Source organism: Rhinoderma darwinii, chromosome 6, assembly GCF_050947455.1.
Source record: "Rhinoderma darwinii isolate aRhiDar2 chromosome 6, aRhiDar2.hap1, whole genome shotgun sequence".
Lineage (NCBI taxonomy): Eukaryota > Metazoa > Chordata > Amphibia > Anura > Rhinodermatidae > Rhinoderma > Rhinoderma darwinii.
In genome coordinates, this window is record NC_134692.1 from 13164431 (window position 1) to 13186959 (window position 22529).

The window sequence follows — 22529 nt, forward strand, 5'->3', positions numbered from 1 at the left end:
GGGAAGCATGGTGAGGATGAAAGCTGGGGTGTGATTGGCTGGGAAGAAAGGTGGGCGTGATGAACGGCAGAAAAGTAATGAATACCTAGTGCGGTGGGCGTGGCGTAGAGCAGCAAGGTAGGGTGACCGGTAGCAGACACATAAATGGATAATGTTTGGATACATTGTATCATAGTTTGTACAAGGCTAGGTTGGCTTTCCGAGGAAAGCCAATCAGAAACGAAGCGGCTTAGCGATCAGTGGGGGTGTCAGTGCTTGGACTCCCACCGATCAAAACTTCTGACATAAATTGTCCCCTATAGTGCCAATTAAGGGACCAGAATAGGAGAGACATAGCCCTCTCTCTGCTGTTATGATTGGTGGAAATGGCTCACAAGAGGAGGGCATATATGGAACTATATTTACATGCCTCCCGGCAGTGCAGACTGCGCTATTGATTCCGTCGAAAAAACGGAAACCTGCCGGAACGGTGACAAACGGAAACCATTAGCAATATTTCCGTCTCCATCAATGACAATCAATCAGTATCAATGGTGATGTAAACGGAAGCTAAGGTTTCCGTTTGACTTTCCGTTGAGGGGTTCACCCGACGGAACCCCTCAACGGAATGCCAACGCTGATGTGAACAGCCCCGGGTGATTCCGTCGTTTTGACTGCGCTATTGATTCCGTCCGAAACAACGGAACCCTGTCACAACGGTGACAGATAGAAACCATAAGCTAGGTTTCCGTCACCATTGAGTTCAATGGTGAGAGAAATGGAAGCTGAGGTTTCCGTTTGCCTTTCCGTTGACAGGTTAACCCGACAGAACCCCTCAACGAAAGGGCAACGGTGATGTGGACTGGCCCTAAGGCTTCGTTCACATCTGCGTCAGGGCTCCGTTCTGGCGTTCCGTCGGAACGGAACCCTGACTGGAACAAACTGAAACCATAGGTGTCCGTTTGCATCACTATTAATTTCAATGGTGACGGATCCGGTGCCAATGGTTTCCGTTTGTCTCCGTCGTTTTGACAGAATCAATAGCGTAGTCGACTACGGAACGTCAGAACGGAGCCATAGAGCAGATGTGAACGAAGCCTGAGATTCTATTTTCTCTCTAATTTTCCAGCATCCGCAGGTAGAGTTGTGAAGCTGCACAGCAACTTTTTTTTTTTTTTTTTAAAGAGAAATCGCAAAAATTTTTGAATTGGGGTACACAGCCACAATGCGGCTTCTGTGATTCTCTTTGGGGGTGTAATCTTGGGACTAATGAAAAAGTTCCATTGATGCTACAGCAGCATGGCATAGTGGGCAAATCGTCGTCTCGACACAACTTTGAGGGTATGTGCACACGATATCGACAATTACGGCTGAAATTACGGAGCTGTTTTCAGGAGAAAACCTCCTGCATTTCAGACGTAATTGCTCGTACTGGCGTTTTGCGAGGCGTCCATTACGGCCGTAATTTGGAGCTGTTCTTCATTGGATTCAATAAAAAACGGCTCCAATTACGTCCCAAGAAGTGTCCTGCACATCTTTGACGACGCTGTTATTTTACGCGCCATCTTTTGCCAGCGACGCGTAAAATTACATGTCGTCGGCACAGTACGTCGGCAAACCCATTGAAATGAATGGGCAGATGTTTGCCGACGTATTTGAGCCGTGTTTTCGGGCGTAATTCGAGGCGTAAAACGCCTCGTTTACGCCTGAAAATAGGTTGTGTGAACAAAGCCTAAATGTTTTCTATGGGAATGAAAGTGACTTTCTTTCCCGTAGTGAACCATTAAGGTTGCGTCGCGACTTCCTGAGCAACTTTGCGTCATCGCGCAGCTTTAGCCTTACTGCAAGTCACAAAGTTTCAGGCAATTTAGAGGGCGCATTGTGACTGCAACTTTATGCAATCCTCTGTTACCTAAATATATCCTAAATATAAAGGTCTCAGCACCTAATGGTTTGCTACAATGTATCAGTGCAGGTAAGGCCCAGTTCAGAGTAAAAAAAAGAAAGCGTGCGTTAAAGGGTTCTCCGGGCAATGTATATTGATGGCCTCCCCTTAGGATAGGTCATCAATATCAGATCGATGGGGGTTGACTTCTGGGACCCCTGTTGATCAGCTGACTAAAGTGCGCCGCGGTGTTCGTGTTTACCAGGTACAGCGCCGTACACATCGGTAGCGGCTGTGCCTGGGATTCCAGTTTAGTTAAATTCACTTGAATGGGACCAGAACTGCAATCCCAGGCAAAGCCACTATGGATGTGCCTGTAAAGTGTGAAAATGCTGAGGTGACGAACACAGTCGATCAGATGATCGTCGAGGGTGTCGGTAGTTGGACCCCCACTGACCTGATATTGATGACCTATCCTAAGAATAGTCCAACAATGTAAAATGCCTGGAGGACCCCTTTAAATGTAGACTTTTTTTTTTTAACATAGTAGCCTATGGGTGACGAATGCCACTGTATAGCATTCGTTAAACGTATCCGTCTCCAATCCTGGCTGTTTGGTTCAGCTGTGAGAAGTATTCGATTTGTATGTTTCTTCAGCCGCAGGATGTAAATAAGAATGTTTCCATTCACTGACATCAATCAGAGTTCTTGAAAATGGTAAGAAATTGGCACACAAAGTATAATAGAAAGTTAAGTTTCTGAACCTTTCATTATATAAAGATTAAGCTTTATTTATGGGAAAAAATTACTCGAAGGCTTTATTCAGACGAACGGGAATTACATCCGTGCAACGCGTATTTTGCTAAGCGTGTGAACATAGCCTTAGTGGTGGACGCATCTTTTTGGTCTTTCCATCTGTGTTTCCAGGTGTTCAAACGTCAATGAAATTCCAACCCTACAGCTCAAGAGAGTTTTTGTCCTTGACATTCGTTGGCGGTATCTATTATCATATTCTAATTTACGCCTTCACGTAAGTCCATCTTGTAAATGCAGGTAACCCGGGGGGGGGGGGGGGGGGGAGGTGCTCCCCGTGTGCTAATGGCTTGACCTCACTTGACCTTCCTACTAACTAGATTCATATAATCCCATTGTTATTATTGTCTTTAGGGAACCAAATTGTACAGTGACGGGGTTAATTCCATTTGTAGTGGGATTATTGCATTTTAATTGCGCTGCTTTTGTTTTTGCAGATAGGACATAAAAGGGAACCCCTCCAGGGTTATGGGGGGATGCTACTAGAGATAATGAATATGTAAACAAGAGTCATTGTCTGCTGACTGGGGACATTAGGGAGCAGACATGTTGTCTCCTGCTCAGATATGGGACATTGTCCAGTTTATCTGCACAGCTGACCAATGACGCAGTGATAAAAACCTACAATTTAAAGGGGTATTCCCAATTTAGACATTTATGGCATATCCACAGATGAGGGCCCCAGCTCTATATCAAGAAAGGGGTCACCCGAACCCCGATACACCTAGTGTGGACACCTAGTGTGGCGGCAGCAAGCTGCCGATTCCAGGCGGAAACTAGTAGAGAGGGGGCTACACCCATTATTAAATGGGAGTTACAGAAACAGCTAAGCAAGCGCTGCTTGGCTGTTTTTGGAACTCCCGAAAACAAAGTGGAAAGAGCCGCGCACATGCACGACCCCCTTTCCACTATTCTCTGCATGGAACCGGCGGCTTGTGGCCGCCACGTACAGCGAAACGGGAGTCGGATGACCCCTGTTCTCCATATAGGTGCGGTCTCAGAGTTGGGACCGGCATCTATCAGACATTTATGGCATATCCTGTTGATATGCCATAAAGGCCTAAATTGTGAATAGCCCTTTAAAGGGGTGGTCCAGGATTATAAAAACATGGCTGCTTTCTACCAGAAACAGCGCCACACCTGTTCATTGGCTGTGTCTGGTATTGCAGCTCCCTTGAAGGGAATGAGGCTGAGCTGCAATACCACACACAGCCTGTGCCAGCTGTGAAGCTGTTTTTGAAAGAAAGCAGTCATGTTTTTGTAATCCTGGACACCGCTTTAACCCCTTAAGGACACGGCCAATTTTGGCCTTGAGGACAGAGCAATTTTTTTACATTTCCCCTCTTTGCATCCCGACGCTCATAACTCTTTTATTTTTTGTACGACTAAGTTGTATGAGACTTTGTTTTTTGCGGGACGAGTTGTACTTTATGTAGGTAAAAATTTTTGGTACAAATACATTATCGTTTAATTTCTAGAAATTTTTATTTTGGCGAAATTGCAGAAAACAGTTTCGCTGCAGTTTTAATATTTATTTTTTTTACACCATACACCGATCATCATAAATAATGTCATACATTTGTTGTACAGGTTGTTACGGTTGTGGCGATACCAAATATGTCTATATTATTTCATGTTTTGGGACTTATATTTAAAAAAGTTGATTTATTACAAAAAATTTGTGTTTCTGTGTATTTTTTTTTAACTTTTTATTTATTTATTTTTCATTACATTTTTTTTACATTCATTTAACTTTTTTTTTTAATCCCATAAAGGGATTTATCATTTTGATTTTTATTTTGTAACTGTAATGTACTGGCAAAGATCTATATGCCAGTACATTAGCCTGTTACTGATTGTACACAGGCAGTTGTTAGGACGTACCTCAGTATGCCCTAACAACAGGAAATATGTTCAGACAGCCCTAGGGGCCTTCACTGGACCCTGGGCTGTCTGGCCATACGAGTTTTGGGCTTTGATCGCGTCACAGTTATCTTCTGTGACGCGATCAATGTGCAGTCCCCCCTCTTTGAACGCCGCGATCAGCTTTCATCGCGGCGTTCAAAGGGTTAACGGCGGAGAGAAGATGTTTCTCTTCTCTCCGCTGTCAGAGCGGGGCCGTGGCTGTTTATTACAGCCGTTGCCCCGCTCTCGATCGCGTGCACAGCCGGCTGTCACACAGGACGAGAATGCTCGTCCTAATGCGCGAAGTGCTCGCCGCTCATACTCGTCCTGTGTCGGCAACCAGTTAAAGGGATTTTTCAGGAACATTCATTGTCGGCCAATCCATTGTGTCATTGGTTGGGGTCCGACCCTATGGACCTGTATCCATCAACAGTAAGATGGGGCAGTGGAGCTTGCTGGAGGGGTGTACAGTCTTCATTTTGCTGATCGGACCCCCAACAATCACACATTGATGTCCTAAGGATCAATCATCAATTAATATTTTTGGAATACTACTAGGTGATAAATGTTATAATAATAATAATAATAATAATAATCTTTATTTATATAGCGCCAACATATTACGCAGCACTTTACAATGTAGAGGGAACATGAAAACAATATCAGACATTACATAGTGACAAAGTTCATTTACAATTCAAACCTGGGGAGTGAGGACCCTGCTCGCAAGAGCTTACAATCTATGAGGACATAAGGGAGACACAAAGTGTAACAGTGTTTGTTCTGTACAATGGTCCGGCCATTTTTATACACATGCGGTGGTAACATAAAGCTGCATGAGCCGGTCACCAGCCACTATCCGTGTATGACGGACATGAAGAGAAGGAGTGTGAGGGAATCTTATTCTGATGACTAATCTAAATGGAGGGCCATGAAAAGGAGTCAGATTAGGGAATTTTATAGGCCTGTCTAAATAGATGTGTTTTCAGGGCACGTTTAAAACTGTGGATATTGGGAATTAATCTGATTGTCTGGGGTAGCACATTCCAGAGGACGGGTGCAGCACGAGAGAAATCCTGGAGACGGTAGTGGGAGGTTCGGATTATGGAGGATTTTAATCTAAGGTCGTTGGCAGAACGTAGAGTCCGAGTAGGGTGGTAGACAGAGATGAGGGAGGAGATGTAAGGAGGTGCAGCACTGTGGAGAGCTTTGTGGGTGAGAGTAATAAGTTTGAATTTTATTCGGAAGGGGATGGGCAACCAGTGCAGTGACTGGCACAGATGTTGGGACCCTCACGTTCACTAGAATAGGGGGACCCTATGATTGGCTGCAGGTAAGGAGGAGTTATATGGAGTGATGGAAAAGCACATCCATGACCCGCTCCGTACAACTCTATGGTAGATACGGAAGCAGCCGAGTGAGGGACCGAACCCGATCATGACCAACCAGTGTCAAATCGTTCCATCGATTCATAACAGATGGAGACGATACATTTACATATATGAACAATTTATGTGGTGACCAGAGCAATACATTTTGTTTCCATTCCTCATTTTTCAAGATCACTGCTTGTTGTCAGTGAATGGCAAAATTCTTGGTTACATCCAGAAGCTGAAAACCTGTACACTAATTCTACTCGCAACAGGGTTTGCTACAATTATATCCAGTCTGGACCATCACCTGTGAGCTAATCACATTAGCAACGCAGATCCCTCTCCTGTTCTGATAGGCTTCATTTAAATCTGCACTAGGGCTACGTTCCGACTGAGCTTTCTATCGGAACGGAGCCCTGACAGACACAAACGGAAAGCGTTTCCATCACCATTGATTGCAATGGTGACGGATCCGGTGCCAATGGTTTCCGTTTGTCTCCATTGTGCAAGGGTTCTGTCGTTTTGACAATTAATAGCGTAGTCGACTACGGTTTTGATTGCGTCAACACAACGGAACCCTTGCACAACAGAGACAAACGGAAACCATTGGCACCGGATCCGCAGATGTGAACGAACCCTCAGTTTGTTACAATGTATCAGTGCAGGTAAAATGTATCAGGCTGGAGTCCAGACTGTTTAGGTCACAGAGGTCTAGACTGGATACAATTGTATCCATCTTAATAAGACAGTATGACCTTTCAGCCTCTGGATGTAAACTAGAATGTTCATATTCATTGACAGCAAGGAGAGATCTTAAAAATTGTGCGGAATCGACACAAAATATATTAGAAAGTTGCTGAACTTTTCGTTATACAGTGATTAAACTTACATAAAACGTATTTCACAACCAGTGTCGAAAAAATATTCCAACTTTGGTCAGTGTGTGTGCTATATTTATGGAGGGAAGGAGACCAGCGTCTGCCAGACACAGCTGATGCCGCTTATATTGGGAAATAGAGGGTCAGTCTACACCCACAGACGTCCCGATGATTCATTAGTTGCCCCGAGGTCTAAGCCGGCCAGCACACACAAGGATTATTGTGCTATGGTGTAAAACCAATTTGTCCAAAAAAAAAGTAAAATGTTCCATCGTAGCGATTTTTTTTTTGTTCCTTATGATTGGATTATTTTCTGTTCTGAGCGCCATTTATGCTACCATAGCAATAATGGATCCAAACAATTACGTGTAGTGATGATCTCTACATTCGGTTGCATTGTAGCTACATTCACCGTTGAAATGTGTTTTTTGTTTTTTAAATTTAAATTTCTATCCATCCGTGTGTTTGGTGCAAGTTTCAAATAACTTATTAAAAAATATTTGTACTTTTTGAGATACAGCTGCTTTGTATCCTGTACACAGAGCAGCTGTATCGATCGCTGAGAACTGAATCCGTCAGGTCAGGGGGACTGACAGGTTCAGTGTCCGCGGCGGGTCCTGTGTATCTCTGACACGCAGGATTGAGCTATATACGATCACATCTAAGTTCATACCTGACGGATTCAGGATTCAGTGCTAGATACAGCTGCTCTATATATCGGATACAAAGCAGCTGTATCTCAAAAAGTAAAAATTATTTTTCATAAAAAGTATTTTGAAAGTTGCACCAATCACATTGATAGACATTTTATAAAAAATAAAAAAATCAAATGTGGACATAGATTAATAGATACAATTCAAAGGCTAACAGTCTAGGGCAGGGGAATAAAAAAAATATGTATAGAATTTTTTATTTTATTTAGAAGTTGTGGACGGAGCCGTCATTCTGGGAAGATCTACATGTGCCGGATCTACAATTGTCCGTGTGTCTAGCACAAGAGGCCTCGCTGGAGTCTTTATCTCGCTCATTGTCAGCTCTTGTGCTTTATTGTTAGCTACTTTAGGCCATGAAAGACTCCCTGCAGGGTGATCAAACTGTCTCGATGCCAAGATGTCTGGTCAACAGAGGGTGGTGGGCGAGGGAGGGAGTCACCTCCCATGATCAAAGCCTCAGACGTATCTAGATGGACTAACCTATCAAACCGTATTGGAGAAAGTTATTTTTTATATATATATATATATATATATATATATATATATACACACTACCGTTCAGAAGTTTGGGGTCACCCAGAAAATTTTGTGTTTTCCATGAAAGCTTACACTTATATTTATCAAATGAGTTGCAAAATGACTAGAAAATATAGTCAAGACATTGACAAGGTTAGAAATAATGATTTTCTCCTCCAGACTGTGCTTTGGTCTTGGAATGCTCCATTTGCAGCAATTCCAGCATTGCAGACTTTTGGCATTCTAGCTGTTAATTTGCTGAGGTAATCGGGAGAAATTTCACCCCATGCTTCCAGAAGCCCCTCCCACAAGTTGGATTGGCTTGTTGGGCACTTCTTGCGTACCATACGGTCAAGCTGCTCCCACAACAGCTCTATGGGGTTGAGATCTGGTGACTGCGCTGGCCACTCCATTACAGATAGAATACCAGCTGCCGGCTTCTTCCCTAAATAGTTCTTGCATCATTTGGAGGTGCTTTGGGTCATTGTCCTGTTGTAGGAAGAAATTGGCTCCAATCAAGCGCTGTCCACAGGGTATGGCATGGCATTGCAAAATGGAGTGATAGCCTTCCTTATTCAAAATCCCTTTTACCTTGTCCAAATCTCCCACTTTACCAGCACCAAAGCAACCCCAGACCATCACATTACCTCCACCATGCTTGACAGATGGCGTCAGGAACTCTTCCAGCATCTTTTCAGTTGTTCTGCGTCTCACAAATGTTCTTCTGTGTGATCCAAACACCTCAAACTTAGATTCGTCTGTCCATAACACTTTTTTCCAATCTTCCTCTGTCCAATGTCTGAGCTTTTGCCCATATTAATCTTTTCCTTTTATTAGACAGTCTCAGATATGGCTTTTTCATTGCCACTCTGCCCTGAAGGCCAGCATCCCGGAGTCGCCTCTTCACTGTAGACGTTGACACTGGTGTTTTGCGGGTACTATTTAATGAAGCTGCCAGTTGAGGACCTGTGAGGCGCCTATTTCTCAAACTAGAGACTCTAATGTACTGGTCTTGTTGCTCAGTTGTGCAGCGGGGCCTCCCACTTCTCTTTCTACTGTGGTTAGAGCCTGTTTGTGCTGTCCTCTGAAGGGAGTAGTACACACCGTTGTAGGAAATCTTCAGTTTCTTGGCAATTTCTCGCATGGAATAGCCTTCATTTCTAAGAACAAGAATAGACTGTCGAGTTTCACATGAAAGCTCTCTTTTTCTAGCCATTTTGAGAGTTTAATCGAACCCACAAATGTAATGCTCCAGATTCTCAACTAGCTCAAAGGAAGGTCAGTTTTATAGCTCCTCTAAACAGCAAAACTGTTTACAGCGGTGTTAACATAATTGCACAAGGGTTTTCAAGTGTTTTCTAATCATCCATTAGCCTTCTAACACATTTAGCAAACACAATGTACCATTAGAACACTGGAGTGATGGTTGCTGGAAATGGGCCTCTATACACCTATGTAGATATTGCATTAAAAAGCAGACGTTTGCAGCTAGAATAGTCATTTAGCACATTAACAATGTATAGAGTGGATTTCTGATTAATTTAATGTTATCTTCATTGAAAAAAACTCTGCTTTTCTTTCAAAAATAAGGAAATTTCTAAGTGACCCTAAACTTTTGAACGGTAATGTATATACTATGTAAAATATAATAACTTTCTCCAATATATGTTGGCGGTGTGTATATATAATAGGTTTATCCAAGATCCATTTTTGTTGGTCATAGGTAAGTATTTTCCACTTGATGTTTTAGTGTTTGCTTTCTTATTCTGGGATCTCGCCTTGATCTTTTGCACAGGTAACAGATGCAGCGTGGCCGACACTTATGGCAGCCATTGTTACCCAGAGTGGTTGCCAAACAGTTTTCCACTGTGTCAGTTTTTACTGTAGCGCTTGCCTTGTATTCATGAACCAGGATGAGCAGGCGGAACAGAGCTTTAGGTTCCACCCAGATATGAGTACATTTAAACTTCTGCTGCAATGTATGGAATTGTGGGAGCGGCATTTATTGCTGCAATCTATGGGGACTCTTGGAAACAGAGCTAATTTAAAAAATAAAAAGTGAGGTAGGACATTTTTCAGAAGTTAATATGGGACAAGTTATGTGAAATTAATAAAATGGTGTGATTGCCTGTGAGATGTAAGATGTTATAACTTATATCTTATCGCATTCCGTTAATAAATGCTGACGAGGAAAAATATACAAGCCGGCAGGTAATACATTGACCTTGTATGAAATATTAACTCGGAACAATAAAATCAGCTCACTAAAGTTATTTTCAGGAAATTGTCAGCAAGTTGCTTCATATAAAGAAAAAAAATGGGCGTCTAGATTGTAAGGGTATGTGCACACACACTAATTACGTCCGTAATTGACGGACGTATTTCGGCCGCAAGTACCGGACTGAACACAGTGCAGGGAGCCGGGCTCCTAGCATCATAGTTATGTACGATGCTAGGAGTCCCTGCCTCGCTGCAGGACAACTGTCCCGTACTGAAAACATGATTACAGTTAGTGTATTAGTGTGTGTGCACATACCCTTAATGTGTTCTAGAACTCTTAAAGGAATTATCTAACACCAATGTTCAAGTATCCTATTAGAAAACTCTACGTTAATAGTGTATGTGGGGGGGGGTTCCCCGAATGCGGCTTCAAAGAGTGCCTCTTACTCTGGAGGACTCGGGATATCCAGGTATTACATTTTTTCAGGTCATTCATTTCAATGATCACTGTGTAATTCTTCAGTTCTCCTGTGGTGGCGCTGCTGGGAAATTGAACACTTGCTGCCGGGCTCCCTGCAGATCACATCCGATCGCTGGGAGTACCAGCAGCGGGACACTCTGATCAGCTTACTCTCGAGGGAACGCTTTAACAAAAAGGAAGAACCCCTTAATACGTGTTCAGGGTTTAAAGTGTAACTCCAAGCTTACTGATACTCGGATCAAAATATTAGCAAATTGCTTACAGAGAAGGTCTGCTACAGTCTAGGCCTTTAAAATTCCCAACACTGATTGGTGGGAGTCTAGCAGAAAAAGGCTCTGTCACCAGATTTTCAAACCCCTATCTCGTATTGCATGATCGGGGCTGCAATGTAGATTACAGTAAAGTGTTTTTTTTTTCAAAAACGAGCATTTTTGGCCAAGTTATGACCATTTTTATATTTATGCAAATGAGCCTTTCTTAAGTACAACTGGGCGTGTATTATGTGTTACATCTGGGCGTTTTTACTTGTTTTACTAGCTGGGCGTTGTGAATGGAAGTGTATGATGCTGACGAATCAGCATCATCCACTTCTGTTCGTTACCACCCAGCTTCTGGCAGTTCAGACACACAGCGTGTTCTCGAGAGATCACGCTGTGACGTCACTTCCTGCCCCAGGTCCTAAATCGTGTCGGACGAGCGAGGACACATCGGCACCAGGCGACAGAGGCTACATCGACTTACCTGCAAACGCCGATGCTGCTGCAGAATCAACTGTAGCCTCTGTCACCTGGTGCCGATGTGTCCTCGCTCGTCCGACACGATGCAGGACCTGGGGCAGGAAGTGACGTCACAGCGTGATCTCTGGAGAACACACTGTGTGTCTGTGCACTGCCAGAAGCTGGGTGGTAACGAACAGAAGTGGATGATGCTGATTCGTCAGCATCATACACTTCCATTCACAACGCCCAGCTAGTAAAACAAGTAAAAACGCCCCGATGTACATACACAATACACGCCCAGATGTACTTTAGAAAGCCTCATTTGCATAAATATAAAAATGCTCATAACTTGGCCAAAAATGCTCGTTTTAAAAAAAAAAAAAACTTTACTGTAATCTACATTGCAGCGCCGATCATGCAATACGAGATAGGGGTTTGAAAAACTGGTGACAGACCTCTTTAAGGTTCAGGGTGGTGTCGACCCCAGGGCTGTTACCCCGTTGCCCAGGGTGTAATCTGATCCTGCTGCATGGCTTTCTCCTGAAAATTGGACTTTAGAATTAGCAGCCTCAATCTGACCTAAAGCTGCCTATAAGATAACTGTTGGGCATCATGCCAATGGTCTTGCCCAATCGTGGGCATACGCTTTACTGATTTTTATCGCTGCTTAAAGACTACGTACACCTTTTGAAAAGTTTTGGTTTTTTTAAATAAAAATGTCTCTCGGTGTGATTGGTGCAACTTTCTAATTAAATTTTATTTAAAAATATTGGTCCTTTTTGAGATACAGCTGCTTTGTACCTTGTATATTGAGCAGCTATATCTAGCGCCGAGACCTTAATCCGTCAGGTCAGCGGGACTGGCGGGTTCAGTGTCAGCTGGTCCTGCGTGTCTGACACACAGGATCCACGAGTAATCGATTTTAATCTAAGTTATGAACTAAGATGTGATCGGTAACACCTTGATCCTGCATGTCAGACACGCAGGACCAGCTGACACTGAACCCGCCAGTCCCGCTGATCTGACGGATTCAGGTCTCGGCGCTAGATACAGCTGCTCTATATACAGGGTACAAAGCAGCTCTATCTCAAAAAGTACCAATATTTTTTAATAAAATTGAATTAGAAAGTTGCACCAATCACACCGAGAGACATTTTTATAAGAAAAAAAATAAATTTCAAAAGGTTTACATAGTCTTTAATACTCGCACTACTGCAGGTGCAGCCATTGTGTAAGTACCAGGTCCCTGCACGTTCCTTCTATACAGAGTTGTGGCCAGGTTCTCCTTCACTAGGCCTTGTATCTAAATACTGAGGTAGAATGTCTTGTTGGCACTCCGGGCAGGGACGTAGCTTGGGGAGGTTACCAAGGCATGTGCCCTGGGTGTGAGGGGGAGGGGGGTGCCAACAAGCCACTTTGCCTGGTTAATTATATCCAGAGATGGGGCAGATAATGGAACCTTTTGCCCCGGGTGAAGGAAAGCCTTGCTACGGCTCTGCCCAGGACTCCCCCAACCTACTCTCTTGTGTCTATCTGATCCCGACCTTCAAGAACCCTCACAGAAAAAACTGTTACTTATCGAAAACCTTGAGCTGCGCCAAAAACATCCTGTTTATACCGAAATGAACAGAGTATTTACCGAAACATTGTGTCTTGTGTTCCATACAGAATTACTTCCCAAGGTTTTTTGTATAGGAAATTGTCTATTTTGAAATTGTTGCAGGATCCCACTCATAATCTGATTTCTGCGGGCGCTGAAAGACCCAGGTTTACCATTAGAGGAGCATAGATCAGACGGGGTTTTTTTTTTTTTTTTTATTAATTTATTTTTCATACCCTGAGATAAGCGGCACCATATGTGTCTGGCAGCCGCACTTCTCTCGTCTATTTCGCAATGACCAAACGTGCAGTTTGTCCTGTGAATCCCATGTCGCTGGAGACCCACAGAACAACATCAATTATTTGCAGTTGTCATTCTAGAATCTGCAGGAGATTCAGAAGTTCACTGACGGCCATACAGCCACCTGCATGTACTGTGAGATTCCCAGCCAATCAGTTTTATGAGTTTTGGCCTCTCTCCAGCAGGGGGCGCATGATTGGAAAGACGGATTGGTCCCTATAGGCACTCTCTCCACTAGATTCCATAAGTGGGGCCTCCGATGTGTGGTTTCCCCTATCATGAGATGTTTGGAAGTGACCCCTGTCTTTAAAGCCGGCCATATAGGGCCAGTTCACCCCCTAATCTAGCTAGTGTTATGTTCCACTATATGGAAACTGATTCTTAAAGGGACATACACTGAAAAGATTTGCAAAGATCAGATTGTTGCAAATCTATATTTTGTGCCTTGCTACACATGTATTATCTCCTATAATACATATACACGTATCATTGCCTATATGGGCATCTCCAGCTATATTAAAGTGACGTTCAACCAACGTAAATGTTTAGGAAATTGCTTAAATAACAATTTACGAACACATTATATTACAGGAGTCGCTACATTTAGCAACATGGACTCCACCTGTTATTTACCTGTCTTTTTTTTTTTTCCACTGCCGATCAAAGGTCTGTGGATGACTCTGCAGGATGAGCACAGGAGGAATATGGACATTTACTTTATGTTTTCAGCCTTTACTGGGAGCGCTCCTATTGGACTGATCAGGGCAAAGGTTCATGGATCCTGCGGATAAAGCCGACTCGCCCTGCATACATCTACAGTCACTATATGACGATCCTCACTGCTGGGAATTGTATCATACGGGAATATTCTCTCGGGCCCTACAGACCAGGACTCTCTTCAGAATCCGTCATTGCGGTTGTTTTTTGAGGCCCTCCAAAATCTCCGATTATTTTTGGTGAGTTGGGTCTGAATACGTGAAGTCACCCTGATTTCTAATTAAATAGTAACTCGGCTTGTGAACATCATTTTACTATTTAAACTTATATGTAATGTTGAATAACTTTGTGTTGTAATAATCACAAGTTATCACGTGTCTTATACTCTAGTCACATCTAGAGCTGCATTCAAAAACTCTTTCCCTGATAGCTCAAGCTGCAGTACCTTACACCCCACTGCTGGTTCAGTATCTGCACATATCATGCTTTGCTGTGGTGCATTGCAGGAGTTGTAGTGTTTACATTAGACATCCTCCAAAACTACATCTCCCAGACTGCACTGTTTTTAGAGTATAATACAATATTGAAGCTCAGGTAGACAGCGACAGATTCCTTATAGCTGTCAACAGAATTTTGATTGCAGCTTTAGATGTGAATGGAGTATAAGATAAGTCAATTATTTGCTTCAGATTTTTTATTTCTTTTCTGGAAAACCCCTAAATAAATAAATAAATAAAGGTGCAGTTGTAGTAGAGGGCCAAGTTGTACATGCCATAATAGAAGACTATTGCCGTGTAGCAGATGCACTGACTTGGTGCTCGGTAGGAACAGATTCTAGGTTATTTTCTTTATTTCCAGAAAGTCATTGCAGAATTCATGTTCAATGGTTAAATAATTGTTGAAAGACACTATTGGGTATTTCCGAATTTACTGACACGAGAACTGTGATAAAATAACACAAATACACAAATCATTAATAAATTACTCAAAAAATGCATGGTTCAATGTATATACAGTAGGCTCCTAAGCTCCCTCTAGTGGCGGCCGTAGGTAGCCAGAAAGAAGAGCACATCATTTTCTGTAAGTCTACAGTCGAGTGGACCAAAAATTGTTTCTCTTTTTGGTGTCCTTTAAATGACTGTGTCATGCTCCGCCCCTTCAGCCCCCGGACTAAGCATCGCAAAATGTATAAGTTGTTCCCAGAGTGTTCCTTTAAGCATCTCATAGATACTTCAATGATTCCTGACTTTTGTCTCATCCTGTACATTACTAGGTAAAGTCAAATCCCATATCCTATGATTTTACAAGACTTTCTGTGATATTTATTGTTTTAGGTCCTCCTGAAGTTCTCCAACCTCCATGGACTCCGATTTTCATAAAGACCACCAACCCAGAGTGGTTATAATTGGTGCCGGCTTTGCAGGGCTTGGTGCTGCCACCACTTTAGTAAAACATGGAGTGAAGAATCTTGTCATCCTGGAAGCGTTGGGACGGGCAGGTGGAAGAGTTTGGACCCATAAACCTTTTGGAGCTGCTGCACTGGAGTTAGGTGCCACCTGGATCCATGGCCAGAAGGACAATCCACTCTACCAAATGGCCAAGGAGAGAGGACTACTGGCAAATGATGGTTTCAATATGGTATCTTGCCAGCCGATATCCGTAACCGCCCAGGATTATTTCTTTAATGAGCAAGGAAAGTTACTGCCTTCACCTCAGGTGGAACAGGTAACTTGCTTTTTCGGCAGGTTGATGTCCCAAATCAACCAGCAAGACTATAAACTAGAGTGTGAATCGTGGTCAGTCGGAGAGTATCTAGATCGGGAATTTGCCTTGTCGAACTTCTCTGAGTCTGATGGTTCTCATGGTATTTATGAGTGGTGTAAGCGAGCGGAGTGTGTTGACGAGGCTTGTAACTCCATGTATGAATTCTCGTTGAGTCAACTTGGCTTATACACCGCACTTGATGGACCTTTTTTCAACTCCTTGGGTAGTAAAGGTTACCAGGCTCTGCTAGATGTCTTAATAGACCAGCTACCATCTAATTCTCTTCGTTGCCATAAGCCAGTCCAATGTATCCAATGGGAAGGATCTTCATCGTCCGTTTTGAAGGTATCTAAACATTCGGTCAATGTGGTTTGTGAAGATGGGGAGCAGTTTCTGGCAGATCATGTCATTGTCACGGTGTCTCTTGGATGCATGAAGGAACGGGCTTCCACTTTATTTGATCCTCCACTTCCAAAGGGGAAGGTGGAGGCCATCCAACGATTAGGGTTTGGTACAGTGGCCAAGATCTTCTTGGAGTTCTCAAAGCCCTTTTGGCCGGATGACTGTGCTGGAATACAGTTGGTGTGGGAACAAGGCCCAGAAAGCCCAAAGGGTTATTCTGATGGGTGCAAACAACAATCATGGCGTTCGGAGTGGTTCAAAAAGATTGGAGGTTTTGACTGCGTTCCAATGCATAGGAGCACCCTATGCGGTTGGATCACCGGATTGGCTGCGGAGCATATGGAGAATCTCCCTGAAAGCGAGGTGGGGGAGGCATGCATCAGGTGAGCAAACAGAAAAAGCATAAAAACTTAAAGGAGTTGTTCAAGATTTAGAAAAATATGTCTGCTTTCTTGCAAAAACAGTGCCACACATGTCTACAGGTTGTGGCTGGTATTGCAGTTCAACCCAATTCACTTCAAAAGGAGTTCAGCTTCAATACCAGACACAGCCCCTGGACAGGAGAGGTATTTGGGAAAAAAGCAGCCATGTTTTCCTAATACTTGACAACCCCTTTAAATAGCCAAGTTGGCTTTCAAGCGAATGGGCTGAGCTGCAATACCAGCCACAACCCATGTTCAAAGGTGGTGCTGTTTTTGGAAATAAAAAAGCAGACCCTTTTTTTAAATTCCTGTACAACACCTTTATAGGGTATGTATATTTTTGCAGATATTTTTATTGCTCAAATCAGAGCAGAAGTTCCAGGCCCTGGAACCTTACGGTCCCCAAAGTCCCCCCTGCCACATATGAGAACTATAAATGACTTACCCTGCCATTTTCTTTTTACAGCTTCTGTGCAGACCTATGTGTCTCTATGGTTACAGACTTCAAACAAACCCTATGTAGTCTGATCCTGCAGTCATGTGTTACTCTTTTCCATCTATCAACTATTTGTAGGGTAGCAAGAAGAGGGGTGGAGTAACTCATGATTGCAGTATCAGACTACACATAGTTTATTTGTAGTCTGTAACCATGGAGACACATGTCTACATAGGAGCTGTATACAGATAAGACTATTTGCAAAGTTATTTCATTTTCCTTTTCAGATTCACTGGAGCAATTGCAAAAGTCTACATACCCTCTAAAATGTCAGTCCAATTTAAAAAAAAAAGTTGAGTAACTGTAAATATTTTGTCTCTTATTTTGTTCTGAATTTGAGAGACATGATGTATTTTTTCACTAGTTAAATAGGCTTCGTTCACATCTGCGTCACGACTCCGTTCATGGGTTCCGTCAGGGGAACCCATGAACAGAACCCAAACTGAAACAAATGGAAGCCATAGGTTTCCGTTTGCATCACCATTGATTTCAATGGTGACGGTTGCGGTGCAAATGGTTTCCGTTTGTCACTGTTGTGTAAGGGTTCTGTCATTTTGACGGAATGAATAGCGTAGTCGACTACAGTATTGATTCCGTCAAAACGACGGAACCCTTACACAACAGTGACAAACGGAAACCATTTGCACCGCAACCGTCACCATTGAAATCAATGGTGATGCAAACGGGAACCTATGGTTTACGTTTGATTCAGTATGGATTCCTCTAACGGAAAGGTCAGACCGAACCCATGAACGGATCCCGACGCAGATGTGAACGAAGCCTAAAATGTGCTTTGTGATTCAGTTTTGTAGCAATTGAACGTATTATTTATCCTTGTGCATCGCCTCTCATTAAACACCATCAGTAACAAATCCATATATTCTAATCCTGTGGCTGGGGCAACCAAATGTTCTTGTACAGTCCCGGGTTTTGTGCTGAGCTCAGGTTTATTTGCATTGTGTTATCGGAAAAGCCAAAAAATAAATAACAACTTCGGTGTAGCAGCTGTCAGAAGGGGTGGTCTTATGAGACACCCCCTTTTAATAGGTCAGAAAACCCATAGTATGACCCTTATAAGGGTAAGTTCACACATAGCGTAAATACTGTGAATTTTTCCGCAACGGGTTTAGTTGCGGAAAATCTGCAGCCTAATATGGTAGTAACAGAGTGGATGAGATTTGAACAATTGTCATCCACACGCTACAAAAATTCTGAGCGGAAAAATGGTGCGTTTTTTTAAATTTAATCCGCAGCATGTCAATTGAATTTGCGTAATCGCTGCTTTTGTGTTTCAGGTTTGAATTCAATATGGAGGTAAAACCTGCAACAAATAGCAGATGTTACGTTTTTTTTTATTCCGCCGCAAAACACACAACGCCGGAAAAAAAAATCTTCTACTTCCCACAATTCTATGTTTCTTCACCAAACCCGGCCTCCTTGGATGACGTTTCATGCCATGTGACCTCTGCACCCAATCACAGGCTGTAGCAGTCACATGAGATGAAACGTCATCCCAGGGCTGCAGGACGTCAGGACTTCAGAGGGAAGCGTCGCCATGGTAAGTATCTATTATTTTTTTCCAGTGCAGGATTTCCACACTGGATATTCCGGCCGAAAACCTGCACAACCATTTGGTGCGTTTTTTTTGACCGGAATTCCCTGCGGCGATCAGGGCAGATAGGCTGTGTGCTTTTACGCAGCGTATCCACCATATGTGAACATAACCTTAAAGTAAAACGTATATGTCTAACTGCTTCTAGCATTCAAACATATATATGTAAGGCTATGTTCACACGCTAAACGAAAAACGGCTGTAAAATACGGAGCTGGTTTCTAGTGAAAACGCCTCTGATTTTCAGCCGTTTTTGAAACCACAAACGTTTTTAAGCCGTTTTTGGAGCTGTTTTTCTATTGACACAATGAAAAACGGCTCCAAAAACAGCTCAAGATGTGACATGCACTTCTTTTTACGGGACGTTTTTTAACACCATTTTTTAAAACGGCCGCGTAAAAGAACACACCGTCGGAACGAATTGCAGTTTTTCCCATTGAAATCAATGGGCAGATGTTTGGAAGTGTTCAGCTTCCGTTTTTTCAGCCGTTTTTCAAGACGTTTACGCCATGAAAAACGGCTGAAAATAAACCGTGTGAACATACCCTCAATGTCCCTGGAGGTTCTCAGCGCTGGTGATAACAGGGAACAGTAGATTGTACTCCACTGCACAGGATAGGAAATGGTTTACATTTTGTGCTCCTTTAAGAGTTCTCATGATCTTAGTCATTTCTGAAACTGACAAACAATTTGGAAGTGACCGCTGAGCTCTTCCCGGACTCTTGAAATGATTCCTGCGTTCCACCTGATGTGTCTCCTGTGCACTTAGCTTCCCGCCGCAGGTTTTATCACATATCCAGTGTTTTTCCTCGGAGCCTCTATTATAAATGTTTCCAGCGGCTATCTGGGGAATGCTGAGTGAGGGAATCACCGTGTTGCAGCTATTATTAGCCACATTTCCATTGAGTTAGCCGCTTCTCTCCAGTAAGTAATTCACAAGAATTTCCATTTTAGCACTTGCAGAATCATTAAGGCTTTTGCTGTATTTTATTTAGATTGCACTCAGCAGTTACTGAACTTTTCCACAATTAATCTTTTCTTTCCCAGACTGTTGAAGAAATTTACAGGCTGGCCAGTGACAGAACTGCGGGGGGTGCTACGCTCCACGTGGCACAGTAACCCCTATATACGAGGGTCTTACACCAATGTGCCTGTGGGGGTGGATGCTGTGAAGGAGCAGACAGCCCTGGCAGAGCCATTGCCATCCACGTATCAGAGGAAGACCCTACGGGTATGTAGAGAAGAGTATAATTACTATAAAACTGCCCCCCTATGTACAATAATAAAATTATAATACTGCCCCCTAAGTACAAGACTATAACTACTATAATACTGCCTCCTATATATAAGAATATAACTACTATAATACTGCCTCCTATATATAAGAATATAACTACTATAAGGGTATGTTCACACGGCCTATTTACGGACGTAATTCGGGCGTTTTTGCCCCGAATTACGTCTGAAAATAGCGCCTCAATAGCGCTGACAAACATCTGCCCATTGAAAGCAATGGGCAGACGTTTGTCTGTTCACACGAGGCGTATATTTACGCGCCGCTGTCAAATGACGGCACGTAAATAGACGCCCGCGTAGAAGAAGTGACCTGTCACTTCTTTGGCCGTAATTGGAGCCGCTATTCATTGACTCCAATGAATAGCAGCGCTAATTACGGCCGTAATTGACGCGGCGTTCAAGCGCCTGCACATGCCGGTACGGCTGAAATTACGGGGATGTTTTCAGGCTGAAACATCCCCGTAATTTCAGCCGTTACGGACCCCCGCCGTGTGAACATACCCTAATACTGCCGTATATACAAGAATATAACTACTATAATACTGCCCCTATATACAAGAATATAACTACTATAATACTGCTCCCTATAGACAAGAATATAACTACTATAATACTGCCCCCTATATACAAGAATATAACTACTATAATACTGCCCCTATATACAAGAATATAACACTATAATACTGCTCCTATATACAAGAATATAACTACTATAATACTGCTCCTATGTACAAGAATATAACTACTATAATACTGCTCCTATATACAAGAATATAACTACTATAATACTGCTCCTATATACAAGAATATAACTACTATAATACTGCCCCTATATACAAGAATATAACTACTATAATACTGCCCCTATGTACAAGAATATAACTACTATAATACTGCCCCCTATATACAAGAATATAACTACTATAATACTGCCCCCTATATACAAGAATATAACTACTATAATACTGCCCCTATATACAAGAATATAACTACTATAATACTGCTCCTATATACAAGAATATAACTACTATAATACTGCCTCTATATACAAGAATATAACTACTATAATACTGCTCCTATATACAAGAATATAACTACTATAATACTGCCCCTATATACAAGAATATAACTACTATAATACTGCCCCTATGTACAAGAATATAACTACTATAATACTGCCCCCTATATACAAGAATATAACTACTATAATACTTCCCCCTATATACAAGAATATAACTACTATAATACTGCCCCTATATACAAGAATATAACTACTATAATACTGCCCCCTATATACAAGAATATAACTACTATAATACTGCTCCTATATACAACGAAGCTAATAAGGGGCATGGAGAATTTAAGTTATGAGGAAAGATTGAAAGAATTAAACCTATTTAGCCTTGAAAAAAGACGACTAAGGGGGGACATGATTAACTTATATAAATATATTAATGGCACATACAAAAAATATGGTGATATCCTGTTCCTTGTAAAACCCGCTCAAAAAACAAGGGGGCACTCCCTCCGTCTGGAGAAAAAAAGGTTCAAGCTGCAGAGGCGACAAGGCTTCTTTACAGTAAGAATGGTGAATTTATGGAATAGCCTACCGCAGGAGCCGTCACAGCAGGGACAGGAGACACCGCAGGAGCCGTCACAGCAGGGACAGTAGATGGCTTTAAAAAAGGGTTAGATAATTTCCTAGAACAAAAAAATATTAGCTCCTATGTGTAGAAATTTTTCCTTCCCTTTTCCCTTCCCTTGGTTGAACTTGATGGACATGTGTCATTTTTCAGCCGTACTATGTAACTATGTAACTATAACTACTATAATACTGCCCCCTATATACAAGAATATAACTACTATAATAATGCCCCTATATACAAGAATATAACTACTATAATACTGCCCCTATATACAAGAATATAACTACTATAATACTGCCCCCTATATACAAGAATATAACTACTATAATACTGCTCCTATATACAAGAATATAACTACTATAATACTGCTCCTATATACAAGAATATAACTACTATAATACTGCCCCTATATACAAGAATATAACTACTATAATACTGCCCCCTATATACAAGAATATAACTACTATAATACTGCCCCTATATACAAGAATATAACTACTATAATACTGTCTCCTATATACAAGAATATAACTACTATAATACTGCCCCCTATATACAAGAATATAACTACTATAATACTGCCCCCTATATACAAGAATATAACTACTATAATACTGCATCTATATACAAGAATATAACTACTATAATACTGCCCCCTATATACAAGAATATAACTACTATAATACTGCCCCTATATACAAGAATATAACTACTATAATACTGTCTCCTATATACAAGAATATAACTACTATAATACTGCCCCCTATATACAAGAATATAACTACTATAATA

At 42.1% G+C, this 22529-nt stretch overlaps 1 protein-coding gene across 1 annotated transcript in view; it reads left to right on the plus strand.

Moving 5' to 3' along the window:
- Positions 1–61: 61 nt before the first annotated feature.
- The window catches only part of LOC142656185 (peroxisomal N(1)-acetyl-spermine/spermidine oxidase-like), a 29272-nt gene continuing 6804 nt past the window's right edge, over positions 62–22529 (plus strand). Inside the window, exons 1-4 of the mRNA XM_075831078.1 lie at positions 62–117; positions 14049–14338; positions 15434–16648; positions 19843–20026. Coding sequence (XP_075687193.1) covers positions 15459–16648; positions 19843–20026 — 1374 coding nt within the window. The 5' untranslated portion in view covers positions 62–117; positions 14049–14338; positions 15434–15458. The remainder of the gene's footprint in view (positions 118–14048; positions 14339–15433; positions 16649–19842; positions 20027–22529) is intronic.